Source organism: Balaenoptera borealis (assembly GCF_965194805.1).
Source record: "Balaenoptera borealis genome assembly, chromosome: X".
NCBI classification, from domain to species: domain Eukaryota; kingdom Metazoa; phylum Chordata; class Mammalia; order Artiodactyla; family Balaenopteridae; genus Balaenoptera; species Balaenoptera borealis.
In genome coordinates, this window is record NC_138881.1 from 10,960,842 (window position 1) to 10,982,011 (window position 21,170).

Here is a 21,170-nt window from a genome sequence, read left to right on the forward strand (position 1 = left end):
GATTGCTATTTAACAAAATATTGATACTACAAATTGTATTGATACTACAATACTACAAAGCTTAGTGGTCTAAAACAATGCTTATTATCTCACACTTTCTGTGAGCCAGGAATTCAGGAGCAGTTTAGCTGGATGGGGCTCGGGGTTTTTCACAAGGTTATAATCGAGTTGTTGGTCAAGGCTGCAGCCATCCAAATGCGTGACTCCAACTGGAGGATCTGCTTTCAAGATGGCATACTCACATGGCTGTGGGCAGGAGGCCTCAGCTCCTCACCTTGTGGACCGCTCCATAAGGCTGCTTGAGTATCCTTATGAGATGTCAGCGGACTTCCTACATAGCAAGAAATCCAAAAAACAGAGAACAAAGAGGAAGTTGCAATGCCTTCTATGTCCTGATCTCAGAAGTTACCCTCAATCACTCCCACCGTAATCTCTTTGTTAGAAACCAGTCACTAAGTACAGTCCCACATAAATGTTACCGAAAGTTGGGTCGAACTGCTCGCCACTCGAAAGCCAATACTTGAGAGGCAAGGTTGGTGGAAAGGAAAGTTTGCTTTATTTCGGAGGCTGGCAACCAGGAGAGAGGGTGAACTCATGTCCAAAGGCCGACTCTTCACTGACAGTCAGTGGGCAAGAGCTTTTAAAGGGGAGTTTCAGGGGTGTGTAGGCGGAGGGAGGGGGCTACGTGCAGAAACAGCACATTCAGCTCTGACAGTCATCTTGAAATTGATCATGCAGTGGTCTGATCAGTGTCATCTTTTGTTTTCTTTTCTTTTTGATCAGTGTCATCTTGATTGTTTTAAGCACAGTTAATCTTCAGTTCCAGGGTTGGTTTGTTCCCATTTCTTTGAGACCAGTTCTTGGAATTGTGGCAGCTTTGTCATGGCTACAGTCTGGTCATCATATAGTTAACTTCTTCCACCTGGTGGGGGTGTCAGTATTTACAAAACAGCTCAAAGGATGTGCCTCAGAATATTATCTATAGCCCTTGAGGAAGAACTAAAGATCCTTGACATTTCTTAATGACTAAACTGTTATTTTGTCCTCTTTGACTATTTTCCTTTGCTTCTGCATTTTCTCACTTCTCTGATTAAATTTATTCTTTGACTAAAGTTTTTCTATAGACAAAAGGCAGGAGGAGGACATGTCGGAGAAGGACCACAGAGTCCTTCTCCCTTTCGTAAGGGAAGGGGAATTAGGCTTAACTTTTGAAAGGAGGAATATCAAAGAATTTGTGGACATATTTTAAGACAAACACACCATACATTCTGGTTTTCCCTCTCCCCACTGGTAACCACTAGTTTGTTCTCTATATCTGTGAGTCTGCTTCTTTTTTGTTATATTCACTAGTTTGTTGTATTTTTTAGATTCCACATATAAGTGATATCATATGATATTTGTCATTCTCTGACTTCATTCAGTATGACAATCTCTAGGTCCATCCATGTTGCTGCAAAGGGCATTATCTCATCCTTTTTTATGGCTGACTAATATTCCATTGTATATGTGTACCGCATCTTCTTTATCCGTTCCTCTTTTGATGGACATTTAGGTTGTTTCCATGTCCTGGCTATTGTAAATAGTGCTGCAGTGAACATTGGGGTGCATGTATCTTTTTTTTTTTAATAAAAACACATGCAAATTTATTATGTCATAGTTTTTGTGTATCAGGAGTCCAAGCATAGCTCAACTGCCTTCTCTGCTTCAGGTTGTTTCCTGGTTGAAATTACAGTGTTTACAGAGCTGTGTTCTAATAAGAAGGCTTGACTGGAGGTAAAGCCACTGCCAAGCTCATTCAGTTTGGTGTCAGAACTCATTTCTTCTTGCCTGTAGAACTAAGAGCTTAATTTTTTTTCTAGCTCTATAAATCAGTTTTAATTTTGAGTTGTGGTTTTCTCTGGATATATGCCCAGGAGTGGGATTGCTGGATCATATGGTAGCTGTATTTTTAGTTTTTAAGGACCCTCCATACTGTTCTCCATAGTGGCTGTACCAATTTACATTCCCGCCAACGGTGTAAGAGGGTTCCCTTTTCTCCACACCCTCTCCAGCATTTGTTGTTTGTAGATTTTCTGATGATGCCCATTCTAACTGCTGTGAGGTGATACCTCACTGTAGTTTTGATTTGCATTTCTCTAATAATTAGGGATGTTGAGCATCTTTTCGTGTGCTTTTTGGCCACCTGTATGTCTTCTTTGGAGAAATGTCTATTTAGATCTTCCACCCAGTTTTTGATTGGGTTGTTTTAGCGGCATGAGCTGTTTGTATATTTTGGAGATTAATCCCTTGTCAGTTCTTGACCTATCCATTGGGATGTTTCACTGAGCTTTGGACATCCAAAACTGAACTCTTGATCAGCTCTCTAGAACTCACTTCCCTGCATCTCGCCCATTCCGCCTATTCCAGAGCAAACAGTGTCTAAACTGGTTCGAGCCAAAAACCTGGGCATCATTCCTGACAACTCACTCTTCGTCCCCACTTGTATGCAATCTGGTGCTACGTCCTACTCTGGACCATGTCTCAAACCCATCTTCTCTCCCTCCTGCCTGCCACCGCCCAGCCACATCACCGTCATCTCTCACCTGAATCCCCACAGTAGCTTCCCTTTGCTGCTTCTTTTGTCTGCTCTAGTCCATGTCTCACAGTGTTCCTCTTAAGATTTAAGTCAGATCATGTCAGCCCTCTCCTTAAAACCTTCCAGTGACTCCCCATTGGATTAAGAATAAAATCCATTCTGTTTTTTTTTTTTAAATAAATTTATTTATTTATTTTTGGCTGTGTTGTGTCTTCGTTGTTACGCGCGGGCTTTCTCTCTAGTTGGGGTAGCGGGGACTACTCTTCCTTCCGGTGCGCAGGCTTCTCATTGCGGTGGCTTCTTTTGTTGAGGAGCACGGGCTCCAGGCACACAGGCTCAGTAGTTGTGGCTCGCGGGCTCTAGAGTACAGGCTCAGTAGTTGTGGCGCACGGGCTTAGTTGCTCCGCGGCATGTGGGATCTTCCTGGACCAGAGCTCGAACCTGTGTCCTCTGCATTGGCAGGCGGATTCTTAACCACTGCGCCACCAGGGAAGTCCTCTAGTTTAAATGGTATCAAAGGCCTTGGTTGATCTAGCGTTTGCCTATTTCTCTAACTCCATTTTATATTATTCTCCTTCATGCTCACTATGAATGAACGAATGAATGTGATGGAAAATAAATGTAACTGTCTGGATAACCCTTGCTTTATTGACAACCTTCCCTTCCTCGTCTCATTTCCCCAATCCCTCATGGACATTCTCTTCACCTCATAAATAAACCACTGCACTCAAATCCTTGTCTCATGGTCTGCTTCTGGGGGAGCCAAAGCTGAGACACGCCCCATTCCCAATTTCTACCTAACTCTGAGCTTGGAAGATAAGTGAGAGAAATAGGGGAAACACTGGAAAGTTCCAAGTTTTGCCTACTCATGGCATGGGAAATTTGCAGATGCATCAACACACACTGGTACACACTGGATAGTTTGGGCATTTGACTGGGCTCTCAAATCCCTGCACATCCAGGAAAGCGAGATGCCTTGGGGCATCCCTGGGGCTGCTGGACTTGGACTCTGTATCTCGACGGTGGATGGGAACCCAGAATTAATCTGAACTGGTTGGGTACTATGGACTTGCCACACTGGGAGCCATGATGAAAACAAGAGAAAACAAAAACAAATCACTTATGGCTGGCCCTTGTTGTCCGTATTTAGAAAATTTTTTATTTCGTTTGGCAATATTTAAATGTATTTAAACATCAGCAAGAAAGTTTTAACTTCCCAATTTGTCTTGGAGAATATCAGAAAGTTTCCTGGAACCTGACCATAAGCAAGCATACTAAGAATTCTGGCACAGTATATTTTTGCAGAAAATAAGGAATCCCATGAAGAAATACTATACTGCTTACACAATCCCTGGAATGTTTTTAAATTAACTTCAGCTGTGGAGACAGCGATTTGTGATTAATTTGATCAATGTAGACAGCAAGCTGTATAATGTGTTAAAGGAACTCTGGGCAATTCAGCATTTAGATCAGACTCCCATGGCTCAGGGCCTCCTCCCCACAGAGACTTGCTCACCTAAACTGCCACTTCCCTGCCTCAGTACTGGGTGCCCTGAGCCTTCAATATGTCCAGTGTTGTTTAGGAAGAGAGATCAGAGAGAGAGAGAGCAAGCACGCGTGGGCAAGCAGCTGTCTAGCCCAGCCATACCTCCCACGGTGGCAGAGAATGTTGGTGGGGTCATTTCAGTCCAAGACCAAGAATTCTCTTTGCAGGTTTATAAACTCCTTTTATTGATTACCGCAGGTTTATCAGGTTCCGTGGAGTTGGTTCAATCCAGCCCAATGCATATAAGCTCATTCTACTCAGACATCTCTTAAATTCAGGTGATTGATACTATGCCTTAACCATGCAACCTTGATATCCCAGAATGCACTGCTCCAATTCTGTACATTAAAAAAAACACATGCTTCACTAAATACGGAAGCAAATGCAATTCATATCGATAGCTTTATAAGTTTTTGTTTGAATGGATTCACACATGAGGAAAAAATCACGTGTACTAGACTTTAGGAAAAGAAATGGCCTTGGAATATTACTCTCTTGATCAGGGTAGGCTAACTTATGCGTTAAACCATCTCAAAATCATAGTGGCTGAACACAGTAGAAGTTTATTTCTTTGCCTGCCTCCAAGTCCAATGCACGTTTGAGAGAATCTGCTACGTGCTTGCACATGGGACAAGGCACCATCCATCTTGAGGCGCCATATTTTGCCGGTGCGCAGAGCCGTCTTTATTCAGTGGGCTGATGGAAAAGGAGTCAGGGATCCCATGGGAGGCTTTGTGCGCAGGGTTGGAGATGGTGTACCCACATTTCGTTGGCCAAAACCAGTCATGTGACCCCACCTAACCGACAGGATGGCTGGGAAGTATAGTGTAGCTTTGTGCCCAGGAGACACAGGAGTGGATTTAAGGAGCACTTAACCTTCTCTTCCGTGATCGTTAAATTGCAACATGTGGTATTACAGATATTTGGCCATTTTTAACTTATAAAATGGTAGTTTCATATAGTTTAACCTAACGGTTTGTGTCCTTTATCCAGAATGCTCACAACTAGATATTAAAGTAAAGGAGTAGTTGAATTAGTGACGGGAAAGTTAGTGATTGGGCATGGAATTAGGGCAAAAGGCAGGTAGAAGGAGACGATGCTGGGAAAGTGATCTGAATTACTTGCTAACATTAACTTCCAATGTCATTTGAGAGCTATGCAGAAACAAAAAGTTAAAGCTTTTTTAGCAGTTTTTTTTAAAAGATTTTATAAGATAGTGTGTCCTACTGTTATTGTCAATATCGTACTTGCCTGTGCTGGATTCTTTATTCCCCTCAGTAATATCATTTCAACTTAGAAACATTTTTAATAATTAATCTTCTTTTTACCCATAATTTTAAATAGCTGCATATGTAAATTTAAAAAAAAAACTAGCAAGCATAGAATGCAGAACTGGATTCTTGGTGTAATAAATCAATTTCCTCCAGCATCTACGAATCAGCAAGTAATTAGTAGCCATTCTATCCACTAGTGATTTCCCTCTTTTAAACTGTTTTCCCATTTTCCTGACCAGATGTAGAATTTGATGATTAAACCAGTAAAATCCCATTTGTGCCTGTCCCTTTGAAGCTATCTCTCAAAACTGGGTGAATACATGGACGGCACACCCATTAATCAAAAGGCATGTTGCTCATTTATGGATTCACATGGTTCTCTGACGGTTTTTCCTGCAGTGTTCTTTCAAGCTGCTTGCTCTCCTTTAGGAAATATGCACAGAACATGTCACTGCGTCCACAGAGCAGCTGGAGGCCGAACTGGTGTTTTCTGATTTGTGTAGTTGCCTGAATATCAGAATCCATTTTATCGTTCTCAGTCGTGAGATGAGTCTTAACTGTTGTTTCCATTTCTTAAACAAATGAGAATAAGGCTAGATTTCATGACAGATTTCTGATATCTTCCAACAGAGCTGTAATATTAAAATGCATTTGTGACTGGGGAAGGAATTTCCTTACAGTGGATGAGAAATCTGACTTTATTAACAAGTTTTTGATGGCTCAAGTGTTAGTCATTAACATTTTGGAGAACTTTACAAGTGATACTTTGTACAGTGTCAAAAATGATGGCTTGGGAGAAATCAATACACCTCAGATTTCTCAGTTTCACCTTTTCACCTAAAGGCAAGCATGTGAAAGCAGTAAAACTCGAGAAAGAGGATTTCTCTGGGGAGTTGTGGTAATGTACAAACAGTGTATGAATTTCACCTTCTGGTAACTTTCTCCTTTAAGTTAATCCCAGGCAGTATTCTCCACAATCAAAAGTAATTGACTTTGACAAATGCATATGAAGTGGGTTTGGCCACCTGTACAGGGGACCCTGGGCTTTTTCACCAAAGTTTCTAAGTAAGCTTTTTAAAAAATCACATTTCAACAAATTTCAATTTGGTTCTTTGTAATTTCACATCTAACAGTTTCAGTAATTTTTTTGAGGTATAATTGACAAAACATTATGTTAGTTTCAGATGTACAGCACAGTGATTCGATATTTGTATACATTGCAAAATGATCACTACAATAAGTCTAGTTAACATCTGTCACCATATGTAGTTACAGAATTTTTTTCTTGTGATGAGAACTTTTAAGATTTACTGTCTTAGCAACTTTCAAATATGCAGTACAGTATTATTAACTATAGTCATCATGCTGTACGTTACATCCCTAGGACTTAATTTAGTGTGTAACTGGAAGTTTGTACCTTTTGACCGCCTTCACCTGTTTTGTGGCCCCTGCCAGCAATCACCAATCTCCTCTCTGTATCTTTGAGCTTGGGGTGGTTTTTTTGTTGTTTATTTTTTATTTTCCACATATAAGTGAGGTCATACAATATTTGTCTTTCACGTAGCATAATGCCCTCAAGGTCCATCCATGTTGTTGAAAGTGGCAAGATTTCATTCTTTTTTATGGCTGAATAATATTCCATTGTGTACACATACCACTTTATCTGTCATTCATTGATGGACACTTAGGTTGTTTCCATATCTTGGCTATTGTAAATAATGCTGCAGTGAACATAGGGGTGCATATATCTTTTTGAGTTAGTGTTTCATTTTCTTTGGATAAATACCCAGAAGTGGAACTGCTAGATTGTATGGTAGTTTTTTTAAAAAAAATTTTTGAGGACCCGTCATACTGTTTTCCATAGTGGTTGTACCAATTTACATTCCCACCAACAGTGCACAAGGGTTCCCTTTCCTCCACATCCTTGCCAACCATTGTTATTTGTTGTCTTTTGAATGGTAGCCATTTTGGCAGGTGTAAGGTGTTATCTCATTGTGGTTTTGGTGTGCATTTCCCGGAGTATTAGTTGATGTTGAGCATCTTTTCATGTGCTTGCTGGCCATCTATACGTCTTCCTTTGAAAAAATGTCTCTTCAGATTTTCTACCCATTTTTAAATCAGATTGTTTGGTTTTTTTGCTAATGAGTTGTTTGAGTTCCTTTTATATTTTGGATATTAGCCCCTTATCAGATACATGATTTGCAAATATTTTCTTCCATTCGGTAGGTTGCCTTTTCATTTTGTTCCTTTGCTGTGCAGAGCTTTTTAGTTTGGTATAGTCCCACTTGTTTACTTTTGCTGCCTTTGCTTTTGGTGTAATTTTTCAATAATCTTGTTGGCTCTTATTGAGTCCACCCCACCTCTGTGGAGGCTGCTTTGTGTTTTGCAAAATCCTCGATATATCCAACTGCTTGAAATCGTTGCATAACTCTCCGGCGCCTTCATGATGGACAAAATATTTCACATGGATGCAGGCCTTTCCTTTCTGGCCCTTGTTTATCTCCTGCTCCTTCTCCCTCCCACTGTTTTCTCTGCTTCCCTTCCCACTCCCCTGCTCCAAACACATACCACCGTCTATGCTCCAGCTTATAGGCCCCCGACTCCTCATGTTCTTGGTGTCTCCTGTTGAGGATGAAGCTGGGTTTTTTGGCATCAGGAAATAGGTAAGGCCCTTCCTATTGGAGCTGGAGAGCTTATTGCTTGCAAACCTGCAGTCAAGAAGAGGAACAGTGGGAAAAGGGGAAAGGTAGTGGGGAGGAATAAATTAGGAGGTTGGGATTAACATATACACACTACTATATTTAAAATAGATAACCAACAAGGGCCTACTGTATAGCACAGGGAACTCTACTGAATACTCTGTAATAACCTAAATGGGAAAAGAATCTGAAAAAGAATGGATATATGTATATTTATAACTGAATCACTTTGCTGTACACCTGAAACTAACACAACATTGTAAATCAACTGTACTCCAATATAAAATAAAAGTTAAAAAAAAAAGAAGTTGGCAAGTGATCTCTGTGGTTTTGTTGTTAGATTGAAATCTAATTAAATGAATCCCACGTTCCTTATAAAAATATGGAATTAAATTCCCATAGGCAGAATTTCCCCCCATATAGCCTTCCTGTTTATCATGTTTTCTTTTAAATCCACCTGAAATGTCGCCTCCCCTGTGACATCTTCCTCCTCTTTTCCAGGCAAAGTTAGTTTCTCCCTCCACTCTGCTCCCCAAACATCAGCTCCATGTTGTTAAAGGAAGAGGAAAGAGATGTGGGCACTTTGTCAAGGTTTATTACAAGCATGTATGGTCAAGAAACTGACTCTCTGAGGATCTAGGTGGAAGATTTTGTTCACAGGGTGAGATAAAGTTACATTACCTATTCACCAGAATATGGGGATAGCTCATTTTACTGACTAGTTTCGATCTTTGTGTTCAAATCTTAAGGACATCAAGACAAATAACCCAATTGGAAAATGGGCAAAGGACCTGAATAGGCCTTTCTCCAAAGAAGATACACAAAAGGCCAATAAACACATAAAAGATGCTTAACATCATTAGCTATCAAGGAAATGCACATCAAACCACAATGAGATACTACTTCTCAACCACTAGAATGGCTGTAATTAAAAAATGGGCAATAACAAGTGGTGGTGAGAATGTGGAGAAATTGGAACCCTCATACATTGCTGGTGGGAATGTAAAATGATGCAGCCATCTTGGAAAACAGTGTGGCAGTTCCTCAAAAAGTTAAACATAGAGTTACCCTTTGACCCAGCAATTTCACTCCTAGGTATATACCCAAGAGAAATGAAAACATATGTTCATACAGGAACTAGTACACAGTTGTTCATAGCAGCATTATTCATAGTAGCCAAAATGTAGAAACATCCCAAATGTCCATCAGCTGATGAATGGATAAACAAATGTGTTCTGTTCATACCATAGAATATTATCCAGCAATAGAAAGGAACAAAGTACTTTTATGTGCCACAAGATGAATGAACCTTGAAAACATGCTAAACGAAAAAAGCCAGACACAAAAAGACCATATAGTATATGATTACGTCTATATGAAATGTCCAGAATAGGCAAATCCAGAGACAAAAAGTAGATTTGTGGTTGCCAGGGGATGGAGGGAGGGGAGAATTGGGAACTAACTGCTGTTAGGTATGGGGTTTCTTTTTGGAGTGATGGAAATGTTCTGGAATTGGATGGTGGTGATGGTTGCATAACACAATGAATATATTAAAAACCACTGGAAATGGTGCCTTTTATGTTACGTGAATTCTAACTCAATTTTTTAAATGCTAAAAAAAGATTCGTAAGTACATCAGTGCGTTTGAACTAGCACTTATTCACTCAACGCACTTGATGTTCATTTGTCCACAGTTTCTTGTTTGGGAATTGTCAGTTACGTGCAGACTGGGTCAAGATTATGGTATCCCTTGCAGAATTGTTAGTAATATCCAGATTAGATTATGACAGATGGCTCTATTATTTCTCAGTCAAAACTCTTTCTGAGAGCAATGTAATGATACTTACCATGCTGCCCTATACTCTAATACATCTCTTTACAATAGACTATGAACTTAAGAGAGCAAAGGTCGGGTCTTTTTAATCACTCTATGTGCCTAAGACAGTGCTTGGAATATAGCAAGTGCTCAATAAATGTTTCATTTGAATGCAGTGGTACTTAACAGGGTACAGTTTTGCCCCCCAGCCCAGGGGACATTTGACAATGTCCAGAGACGTTTTTGGCTGACACAGTTGCAGGGCTGGCTGCTACTGGCTCTACAGATAGAGGCCAGGGTTGCTGCTGAATGTCCTCCAATGCACAGCACAGCCTCCAACAACAAAGATTCATCTGGCCCCAAATATCAGTCATGTAGAGGTTGAAAAACCCTGTTCTGAATGATCGAGTGGTTGACTTATAAATCTCCCAAATGAATTCCTTTAGAGGGTGAAAAAAAAGTCCCCTTCAAGAAAAAGTCACTAGTAAAATCGTCCTTGCATTTGGTGTCCTCAGTTAATGAAACGTCCCAGACCATATGTTTGCAGCTCTTCCCTGAATAACCAAGTTGGTGGGAGAAGCAGACCACAGGGGAAAGCTGCAGGGTTGCTTAACTTCCTGACCTTGACTAAGGTATTATTAACTTGCATAGAATTCAGTCGTGCAGCAGAAAGCACATGGTGAAATGCGCATTCCTTGTCTGTTAATGTGCCCAGGTATTTAATAGGCATATGTTTCACAGTGTATTTAATATGCATGAGGAAACAACCCCAGCCATCCACAGAATATACAACTTAAGTCTTTTCTTCCAGAATCTGTTGGCAACCCTGTCCAATCCCAGACCAGTGAATAATGGGTGAACACGGAGCTTCCGCCATGGTGCTTCGGGGCGGGGCCGCTCTCTCTGGCCTCTAGATCAAGGTTGGCAAACTGCAGCCCCCAGGCCAAGGCTGGGTGGCCCTCTGTTTCTATGTGACCCTTGAGCTAAGAATGGTTTCTACCTTTTTAAATGGTTAAAGGTAAACCAAAAGAATTTTATTGCATGACACGACACGTGAAAAGTATATGAAATTCAAATGTCAGTGTCCATAAGTAAAGTTTTATTGAACACAGCCATACCGATCTATTTACTGTTGCCTGTGGCTGCTTTTGCATTTGGATAAAGACCCTATGGCCCAGAAAGCCTAAAACTGTTTACCATCCGACCCATTATGGAAAACGTTTGCCAACCCCTGCTCTGTGGTTGAAGAGTTGAGTGAATTGTGTTTCCAGGAATGAGAAGGCGCCTTGGGCTGGAATCCCCGACACGGTTCTGCTGGGGCTGTGACTGCTCCGGTGGGCTGGAGTTTCCTCATCTGTGACATGAGAGGGCTTCGATGAAAGATCTCTGGAGCCTTCCCAGCTTTAACCGTCTATAGTGTATCGAGAGTCCAGTCTGTTCAGTGGTCCCCAGGTGGCCAGTGGGGTAAAAGTGCAGCGCTCTTGTCTGGGACAAAGCCATGGGGCCAGGGAGTCACATCAGGACACTTGGCCCTGAGGTGGAAACAGACCTGGGTAGCAGCTGTGTCTGTACAGCGCAGATTTGAAAATTGGCCCTCTACAAGGTTCAGAAACAGACGTTTGTGGCCGCTTTTGTGTGTCCTAGTTTTATAGATGATGTAACCCAATTCTTCGAACCCTGGGGAAGAAGGAAACGGATGACGCTAATTACTGGGGAAGGCTGGCAAGAGGTGGTAGCAGAGGCTGGCACCCCAGAATCCAGGTTTTCAAAATCTGCTCTCGCGCTTGTAGCAGGTTTATGGAAACTGAGCAGGTAATCGTCACGTCTCCTGTACCTACAGTAGCAGGGCAGTCTCTGTGGCCCTTCCCGTTTTCTCAGTACTAACACGTGGCTCTTTCTCCGCAGTCCGAGGGGTCGCGGGCTGTCGGCATCGTCACTCCAGCCCGGGGTCTGTCGCTATGGAACCAAACTGGCTTGCTGCTATGGCTGGAGAAGGAGCAGCAAGGGAGTCTGTGAAGGTAATTCTGTAAAAACTCAGACCGCCCTGTGCTCAGGTAGTAGGCCTGGGTCCTTCGGTTTTCATCTGTGGCACCGTCAGCTGTCACCAGATTGCCAGTGGCTTCCCTAGAGGGAGGGACATGGTAACTGCCAACACCCAAGGTCCGGTTCCTGTGAGATCTCTTCCCATTCAAAATATGGCTGACGCCATCACCCTCGACATGATTTGTTTCAGGAGCCCCGTCTCGTCAGTGATTTCTGCTGCTATCTTAGTGAGTACGGGACTGGGTTGTTTGTTACTATTTTTGTTTTAATCTAGAGAAACTGAGTTGGGCATAAATAGGTCAGTAAATCCCTCCTTCTAATTATAAGTTTTCCAACTGATTTCTTATGAAATTCACTTTTTGATCATGAATCACCACAAACAAGAAAGTTAGCCATTTACTTTACAGTTTGGTTACTCACATTTTTTTAAGTCTTTTGTGCCAGTTTCTGGATGGTTTCAAGGGATGCATGCATACACGCAAAATATGCATGGTTCTCTTGTGTAGATTTGAAACTAAGGTACCATAATTTGCCTAGGACATTGTTTCTCAGTCCACATGTAAGGAACTCCGAGAGAGGCCTTTGATAATTTCAAGAGAGCTGGGGAGGCTAGGGCTGAGCACAGAGTTTTGTGTCTCATTGTTTTTTATGTAACTTTCTATAGTAATCGACACTCGCAGTGTAGAAGAATCACATCTGCGTTCCTCCTAGCTGACTGTCTGACCAGGGGTGCATTCCTTCAGCACAGGAGTCTGGTCTCAGGGTCCCTGTGTACCTAGTAGGTGGCATAGGCCTGAACCCGGATCCTTTATCTGTTAAATGGGATGAACACACGACTGCATGTCCCATACACCTCAGGCACTGGTGTGGATCATATTGGATTATAAACTGTAAAGCACAAAAATGTTAGCTATTTTTTAGAATGACAATGCTACCTTCTTTTTGCTGCTCTTTCCCTGCCCCAACCTCCTCCTCTTTAGCTGGTTCAAAAATATCTGGATAGACCATCGGTGAGGGCAGAACTTGATCATGTCTGAAATCCATGAAACGTTGGAGGACATGGATCTCTCTCTCACACGCTTGATGTTATGTAAAACCTCCCACTGTCACAGTTTCCTTATGAGGATCTGACAAGAGTATGAAGATACTAGAAAAAATGTTTGAAGCTCATCACTGTTTGCCTAGAGAAAGAAAGTTAGAACATTCCCCTGGGACCTTGTCGGTTGAAAAGGGTGGTCCTCACACTGATTGGACGTATTGTGTCATGATCAAGGGCGCTGTCTTGAGAACCCGAATGATGTGGGTGACCTTGGGCGAGGTAGGTAAGCTCGCTGAGGCTGCATTTCCTCCTCTGCAGCATGGAGAGCTGAATACCTACTTCAGAGGTAAGGAGTGTATGCATCAAAGGCTGCGCTCATTCCCCGACACACGTAGAAAATGCCTCATAAGTTCCCCTTGATCCAGAAAGGACCCAGAACTCTCGTTGCAGACCTCTGTCCCTCAAAGCAGCAGGTGACGGGGGAATTCAATGTTGCTTTATTCTTTTTCTAGGCACAACATGACACATTTTTCTTTGAAGTCAGTCAGGTGGAAAGGGTCAAAAACCACGTGGGATGCCCGATTTGGAATCTCTCTTACAGTCGCACGAACCTTTTACTGCCATAAAACTTGCGTGTCTCTGGTGAATAAATGAGGGGGAGCTTTGGCTTTCTGGAAGGGCTATTCTGTAACTAGATCAGAGCAGCTTGGCCACGGTACACACAGCCAGTCACACTCTCAGTGCTTTTGTGGACAGTATAATACCATAGGCATGAAAGAATTGAAAGCAAGATGCTAAAGGGGTTTCCAGCAGAATGCTCCCTGTGCACGTTCGGCAAGCTGAAGATCTGGTCAGCCCTCCCGCTGCCCCAGTCTAATGTTCACATAGTCAATTGCAATGATTTTTATATCTAAAATCTGTATTGTATTGTATCCAGTTGGCATGGTCCTTCTTTTTTTTAAATTTTTTTTTATTTATTTTTTATTTTTTATTTTTTTTATTTTTTATTTATTTATTTATTTATTTATTTATTTATTTATTTATGGCTGTGTTGGGTCTTCGTTTCTGTGCGAGGGCTTTCTCTAGTTGTGGCAAGCGGAGGCCACTCTTCATCGCGGTGCGCGGGCCTCTCACTATCGCGGCCTCTCTTGTTGCGGAGCACAGGCTCCAGACGCGCAGGCTCAGTGATTGCGGCTCACGGGCCCAGTTACTCTGCGGCATGTGGGATCTTCCCAGACCAGGGCTCGAACCCGTGTCCCCTGCATTGGCAGGCTGATTCTCAACCACTGCGCCACCAGGGAAGCCCGGCATGGTCCTTCTTGATGGTAAAGTCATATGCTCCTTGAAGCACCGAATAACAGGATGGTTAGTCCCTGATTGCCAGGGCTCTGATTTCTCAGCCAGTGTGGCCTGCGTGGTAATGAGACGGGAACGCATGTCAACCTGCCCGCACAGGCAGGGCCACACCCTAGCCTGTGAGGTCGTAGTCAGCCCAGGCCGTCATCTCCATTGTCTAATCGCCCTTCATTCCTTCAGAGGCCCTGCCTCGGTGCCAGGGCTTTCTAGATCTTGGCCTCTGCCCTGCTTAAATCTGCTCCCAAGGCAGGGTCCGCTCCACTCAGTATTATTAACCTTCACATGTTGGTCACTTAGCGAGATACGGGATAAAGAGTTGTCCGTGAACAGATCCCCAGTGAAAAGCTGCAGATAGAGGAGTTTGCGAGAAAATTAAACGAGAGAGTGTTCTTTTATCTAAAGGACACTTAAATCTCAGGCCATTTTAGACGTAAACGGAATTTCCCTGTGCTGCAGATTGGCTGGTCAAGTCACAGATCCAAAGTTACTGTAAACTGAAAACATCTTTCTGGAGTGTTGACCTTATAGCAGCAAGGGTATTAATATTCACCACTTCTCCTGTCTTCTATTTGGCATTTATCCTGGGCTTTCCTGTCTGGACAACACTGAAAATAAATTTCCAGGGAGCAATCAGAGGTCTTCAGGGCTTAGAAAAATAAAAGATTTATTTTTCTAACATCTAGACGTAAAGCTGCATCTCCAAGAACATAACCATAAGAAAATAGACCCTGGAAATCAAATTCCATCTCGTTTGTCTCCAAAAGTAGAAGAATTTTGCTGGGAAGCATTTTTTCCCCTACTTTCTCTCACTTATGATCCATTCCAAGCCATGAAATGTTTCCCTGTTAAAAGTTCTACACTTATTACTTTACTTATCATTCAGAACTATTTAAGTATCTAACATGTTCATAACACTATTAAATGCAGCAGGAGAAACAAAGATGAATATTGAAGTCCCTGTTCTGAAGGCACTTAGAATCAGGTAGTAGATGGAAGTCAAGGATTGAAGCAAAATATATACCTAATTATTTAATAAGATGAAGACATCAATTTCATGGGAGAAGCCCGCCAAAGTTCTGTGGAGTTTTCAGCGTTGAGCAGAAGTTCACATGTGGCTGGAGAAATCTGTGAAAGCTTCTGGAAGGAGAGGCCATACAAGGTAGTCCTTGAAGCATTGGGAGGATATTAACCACTGGAGGCTCGGGGAAGGGCCCCCCAGTGTGGGGTCACCATAGAGAGGAAGGGGCAGAAAGCACAGGGCAGGTCTAGAGAATAGCAGGCAGTCTAGTTTGACCACAGTGCCGCCTGGGTCTGGGGAACAGAGTAAGCTAAGGCTGCAAAAGAAGATGGAGGCCAGATCACGGTTACGATACCTGTCCTGTATTGAGGACCCAGCAAAGATTATTTGATGACTCCTGTGCAAAGCGTGACATGATCAGAGCTATGCTTTTGGAATATCAGTTTAATGTCATGTCTGACATCAGATTTCCTAGGAGCAGAGCGTGTGAAGGCGATTTTTATTTTTTTAACTTTTTGTTAGTTTCCTTCCTTCCTTCCTTCCTTCCTTCCTTCCTTCCTTCCTTCCTTCCTTCCTCCCTCCCTCCCTCCCTCCCTTCCTTCCGTCTTCGTTGCTGTGCGCGGGCTTTCTCTAGTTGCGGCGAGCGGGGGCTACTCTTCGTTGCGGTGTGCGGGCTTCTTGTTGCGGTGGCCTCTCTTGTTGTGGAGCACGGGCTCTAGGCGCGCGGGCTTCAGTAGTTGTGGCTCGCGGGCTCTAGAGCATAGGCTCAGTAGTTGCGGCGCACGGGCTTAGTTGCTCTGCGGCATGTGGGATCTTCCCGGACCAGAGATCGAACCCGTGTCCCCTGCACTGGCAGGCGGATTCTTAACCACTGCGCCACCAGGGAAGCCCTGCAGGCGATTCTTGTACAGATATTCTATTGAGAGGCGCTCTCAGGAGAAAACTGTAAGGGAGTGAGGGAGCAGGGGAAGAAGCGAGGCAAAGGATGTGGCTTCGAGAGAAGTCTGGCTTCAGCCTGATCCCACAGGGAGCTCTGGAGTGTTAATTGTACCACAGAATTTGTCCTGCCCAGAAACCAGGGGCTAGGCTGTTCGACCCCTGCATCCACTGGTCACAGGCTGACGTGGGGAAAGTGGGGAAGAGAGAGAGGCGTGCGGTGTAATCTCCCAGATATCTGGGGGCAAAGTGGTTCCCATTAGCTAGATAAATATTTGTTCTTTGAATGAATTGGCGGTAGAAACAGGGATAGAAAGATAGGATGCTGTAACTGATTGGGTTGGGGACGAGAAAAAATACAGACAGCTGAGATTTTGAGTCCAGGTAGCTGGGAGATGAATGGTGACAGCAAAAAGTAGGGCTGGGGTCAGAGGGGAAGATGCTGGGGTCCTTAGGAACAAGCTTGCTTAGGGGTGGGCCTACTATGAGCCAGGGATCAATGGGCAGAGAACTAAGCAAGCATTTCTGGGCAATTGCTGAGTCATCCTTTCATATGCTGGCTGTTTCTGGAGCTCCTACTAGATCCAGAAAATATGAGGGTCCGTGATTCCCTACATGCCTCCTTTCTCTCTCATTCATTATTTTTTCTCTCTCTCCTCTTCTTGTCTTTGGGTTTTCGCATTTTCCTTTCTTCGTATCTGTAGCTTTTTTCTCCCTATCCCTTCCCTATGAGCTGGACTCAAACTTTCCACCATCTCTGACTGTGTTTTCTTGCCCCCAACCCAAGCTGTTCCCCATCCCATCCTTGTTGTTTCTCCCGCCACTTCACTCATCCAACAAATATTTACTGAGTGCCTAATTTGTGTCAGGTGTCTGGATATAGAAGTGCATAAAAGAGAAAAACAAATCCTGTCTTTGTCATGCTTCCATCACCATCACTACCACCATCACCACTACCATCACCGTCACCATCACCATCACTACCACCATCACCACTACCATCACCATCACCATCACTACCACCATCACCACTACCATCACCGTCACCATCACCATCACCATCACCATCACCATCACGCTTGTGGTTCCCATCCTTGGGGCTGGAGATAACATCTCTCTGTGGGTTGTTCATTTTGACTGATAACACACAGCATTAAAAAGATTTTGATCGTTCAAAAGAAAAATAGGAGAGACAATATGGGAGAGAAGAAAGAAGCAAACAGTAGAAAGGAGGAGAGGGACCTTGGCCCTTGCTCCAAGATGGAGTCTCTTCCAGCTCACAAATCATATTCCTTTCATTACATCTTATGTGTTTACATGCAAAAATGGCTGACTGTGGCCTGGGAGGCTTTCTTTTTCTTTGAGTGCCACTGTGTTCCCGAATGCACATTTGTGTGCCCGACCCACAGTGAGGCCAAACAAACGAAAACGTCAGAGGTTGGAGCAGAGAAGGGTTTATTGCAGAGCCATGCAAGGAGAAGGAGGGTCTCATGCCCCCCAAAGCCCCCAACTCCTCGAAGGGTTTCAGCAAAGCGTTTTAAAGGCCATCTGAGGGAGGCGCGTGGTCGGATGTGGCAAACTTCCTGGTGCTGGAATCCTTTGTTCTTGCAGCTGTCCACGTAGGTCAGGTCACGATGTTCCTGTAAATCTCCAAGACAAATGTTATTCTTCGCTCTGCAACATTTCATCTCCATAGGAATGGAAAAGTGTTATACCCTTTAAGGTCAGAGCCTTGAGAATGGGCTATTTTGTATATTTCAGGCTATAGGCAACATTCTTTTTTTTTTAATTCATTTTTTATTTGGCTGCGTCGGGTCTTCGGTGCGGCATGCGGGATCTTCGGTGCGGCACGTAGGATCTTTCGTTGTGGCGCGGGCTTCTCTCTAGTTGTGGCGCGTGGGCTCCAGAGTGCGTGGGCTCAGTAGTTGTGGCACACGCGCTTAGTTGCCCTGCGGCATGTGGGATCTTAGTTCCCCGACCAGGGATCAAACCGGTGTCCCCTGCATTGAAAGGTGGATTCTTAACCACTGCGCCACCAGGGAAGTCCCTATAGGCAACAATCTTAACTCGAAGCAAAAGCAAAGGTTAAAGTAAAAGAAACAGATCTAATACGGAGTCAGATTTGTTTTTCCTTATTACAACTGGAGGTGTGGTACTGCTAAGCAGTCATGATCAACCTGTACTCATGGGGTGGAAGGGGGTGGGGGGATGGGGGCCAGTGATCTGGTTCACAAGCAAAACGCTTTCCAGTATCTTAAAGGTGAAAACAGACTAGAGAGGAAGCAGATCGTCCTCTGTATGTCGCCGTGGATTTCTCTGCCATAGAGAAGGCACCTGAGTTTGACATCTGTGCATTTCACTGGGCTAACTATTCCTGTTGTTTTATGGTCCAAACACCTTTTCTTTCCACAGCCACGTGTGAACCTGGATGCAAGTTTGGTGAGTGTGTGGGACCGAACAAATGTAGATGCATTCCAGGATACACCGGGAAAACCTGCAGTCAAGGTCAGTACTACAGACCAGGGTGGTAATACAGACTTACCCCAGAGCTTTCAGAAGCAGATCGGGCAGTGCAGCGGGGTTTGGAACACAGTAAGGTGCTCAGAATTCTGTAGTTTCTAACTCGAATCTTCAAATGAAAGTGGTTTCAGAACAAGATTTTTCAATCAATATCTTCTAGAAATATGTCAAAGTCGTTCTGATGCTTTTGTTAAGATACCAGGTAAAAGGCTTTTTTTTCCCTCTGAGCCAATCATGTTTATTGTGTTTTTAAGCTACTGAAGTAATGCATATCTTTTACTAAAAAAATCCAACATTGCACAGGATATTAATTAAAAAGTGAGCATGTCTGCTCCCAGTACATATCCTCTACCCATAGTTAAGAGTTTGTCCTCTATCTCTGCAGTTCCTTTTTTATTATAGTACAGACATGAATATTTCTCATGGGCATCTTTGCATGTCAGTGCACACAGAGCTGTCTCATACTTTTTAAGGCTGTATCCTAGTCTGTAGAGAAAATGCTTTTATCATTTATGTAAATACTTTAACCACTATCATTTAAGTCGTCCCCAATTTTTTGCCACTACAAACAGCGCTAAATCAGACGTCATCCTATGCATATCCTTGCACCCTTGAGTATTTTTGTAGGATAAATGTCTAAAAATGGAATTGTTGGGTTGAATGACATGCATATTTTTTATTGTAATTGATTTATTTTATTTATTTATTTTTAAATGTTTTATTTATTTATTTATTTATTTGGTTGCACCGGGTCTTGGTTGCAGCAGGCGGGCTCCTTAGTTGTGGCTCCAGGGCTCCTTAGTTGCAGCTAGCCGGCTCCTTAGTTGTGGCATGGGAACTCTTAGTTGCGGCATGCATGTGGGATCTAGTTCCCTGACCAGGGATTGAACCCAGGCCCCCTGCTTTGGGAGCACGGAGTCTTATTCACTGTGCCACCAGGGAAGTCCCTGTAATTGGCATCTCTTAAAAGGCAATTTATGACTTTTGCCATATGTTGTTTATCTGAAGATATTAAGGAGGTTATAATATCGAGAACAGTAGGCAATTTTGTCCCCCTGGAAGAGTTGCCAGATAAAATACAGATCCCCCATTAGATTTAAATTTAAATTTTATTTTCAATTGCAATTTCACATAAACAACAAATAATTTTATAGTGTAAGTATGTTCCAAATATTATATGGGACATATGTACACTGAAAAAGTATGAGTCATTTTTCCAAAATTCATATTTAACCAGGCATCCTGTATTTTTATTTGATAAACCTGGAAGCCTTACCCCAGGGGACATCGGGCAATGTCTGAAGACATTTGGCGGGGTTACTACTGGCATCTGGTGGGTGGGGACCAGGGATGCTGCTAAAGATTCCTACAGTGCACAGGGGAACGCCCACCACTAGGAATGATCTGTCCCCAAACGTCCACAGTGCCGAGGCTGAGGAACCCTTGCACCAAGAAGGCTGCACTAATTAAGAAAGGGTCCCTAGTTCTGTAATGCAGTTGAGCAGAGAGCAGCAAATCCAGTTCAGCTGCCCTTAAGAAAGAGCCTTGCCAGGATTCTAGAAGGGAGAATGGGGTTCCAGAGACAGGCAGGCACCCACTCCACTCCGTCGCCCCAGCCCTCACTGCCAAGCCCACAGGTTAGCTGCAGACCCTGAAATAGCCTTTCTTTGTGCTGCCAGCCCTGCAGCCTCAGAGAGGACTCTGCCTCTTGTGTCCCACCGCCAGCATAGCGGCCAGTGCCGCTAAGGTGCTTCTTCGAACCGCGTCCAGTGGCTTGAGGGAAGCGCGTCAAGAGTCATGCTCTCATAAGTAATACTTCAGCTGTGTCCCTTACCAGGGCTTTCACACCAGAAAACCGTGTTTTTCCGTATGTCTTGGATTCTGTACCAAGATACCTTCTCAAGAGAGTTGGAATAGAGAGGGTATTTTTCATGCTGCTTTTCAAGTCCCAGCAAAATATTCACTTTGAGGGAGTGGTCCAGTTGGCTCAGATTTGGGACCTTCCGTCTCCCCTGCACAGCCTCCCTGCCCCGGGGCAGCCTGGTCAAAGTCCGTCTATATCCACTGATGGCCGCAGGCCTCAACCCTCAACTGATGTCTTTCCCCAAAATGCTTCTGCCAAGAGACCCCTCTGAGTTAGGGCCAAGTGATGGGATAGCCCTGGCTTTCCCATCATGTCCAATCAGTATTTTTAAATTTCTGCTTTTGAAGCAGTTAGCGTCTCCATGGAGGAGATGGTAGCGTAGAGGGAATCAGCAGTGGAGAAGTGGGTTCAAATGTCCAGCTAAGGCGTCGGAAAATCCCCACATAAGGGTCTTTTCAGAGGCGAAAGCGCCACTTCTTTATTT

General features: G+C 43.5%; 1 protein-coding gene and 1 pseudogene across 3 annotated transcripts in view; both read left to right on the top strand.

The window, feature by feature from the left end:
- LOC309620924 (aldo-keto reductase family 1 member B10-like) overlaps positions 1–21,170 on the top strand; it is a 164,575-nt pseudogene that overhangs the window by 81,430 nt on the left and 61,975 nt on the right. The gene's annotated exons all lie outside the window — the stretch shown is intronic.
- The window catches only part of EGFL6 (EGF like domain multiple 6), a 63,608-nt gene that overhangs the window by 9,116 nt on the left and 33,322 nt on the right, over positions 1–21,170 (top strand). For both annotated transcript variants that reach the window (XM_082375702.1, XM_082375703.1), the window contains exons 2-3: positions 11,816–11,928; positions 18,715–18,807. In XM_082375702.1, the coding sequence (XP_082231828.1) occupies positions 11,816–11,928; positions 18,715–18,807 (206 nt within the window). The remainder of the gene's footprint in view (positions 1–11,815; positions 11,929–18,714; positions 18,808–21,170) is intronic.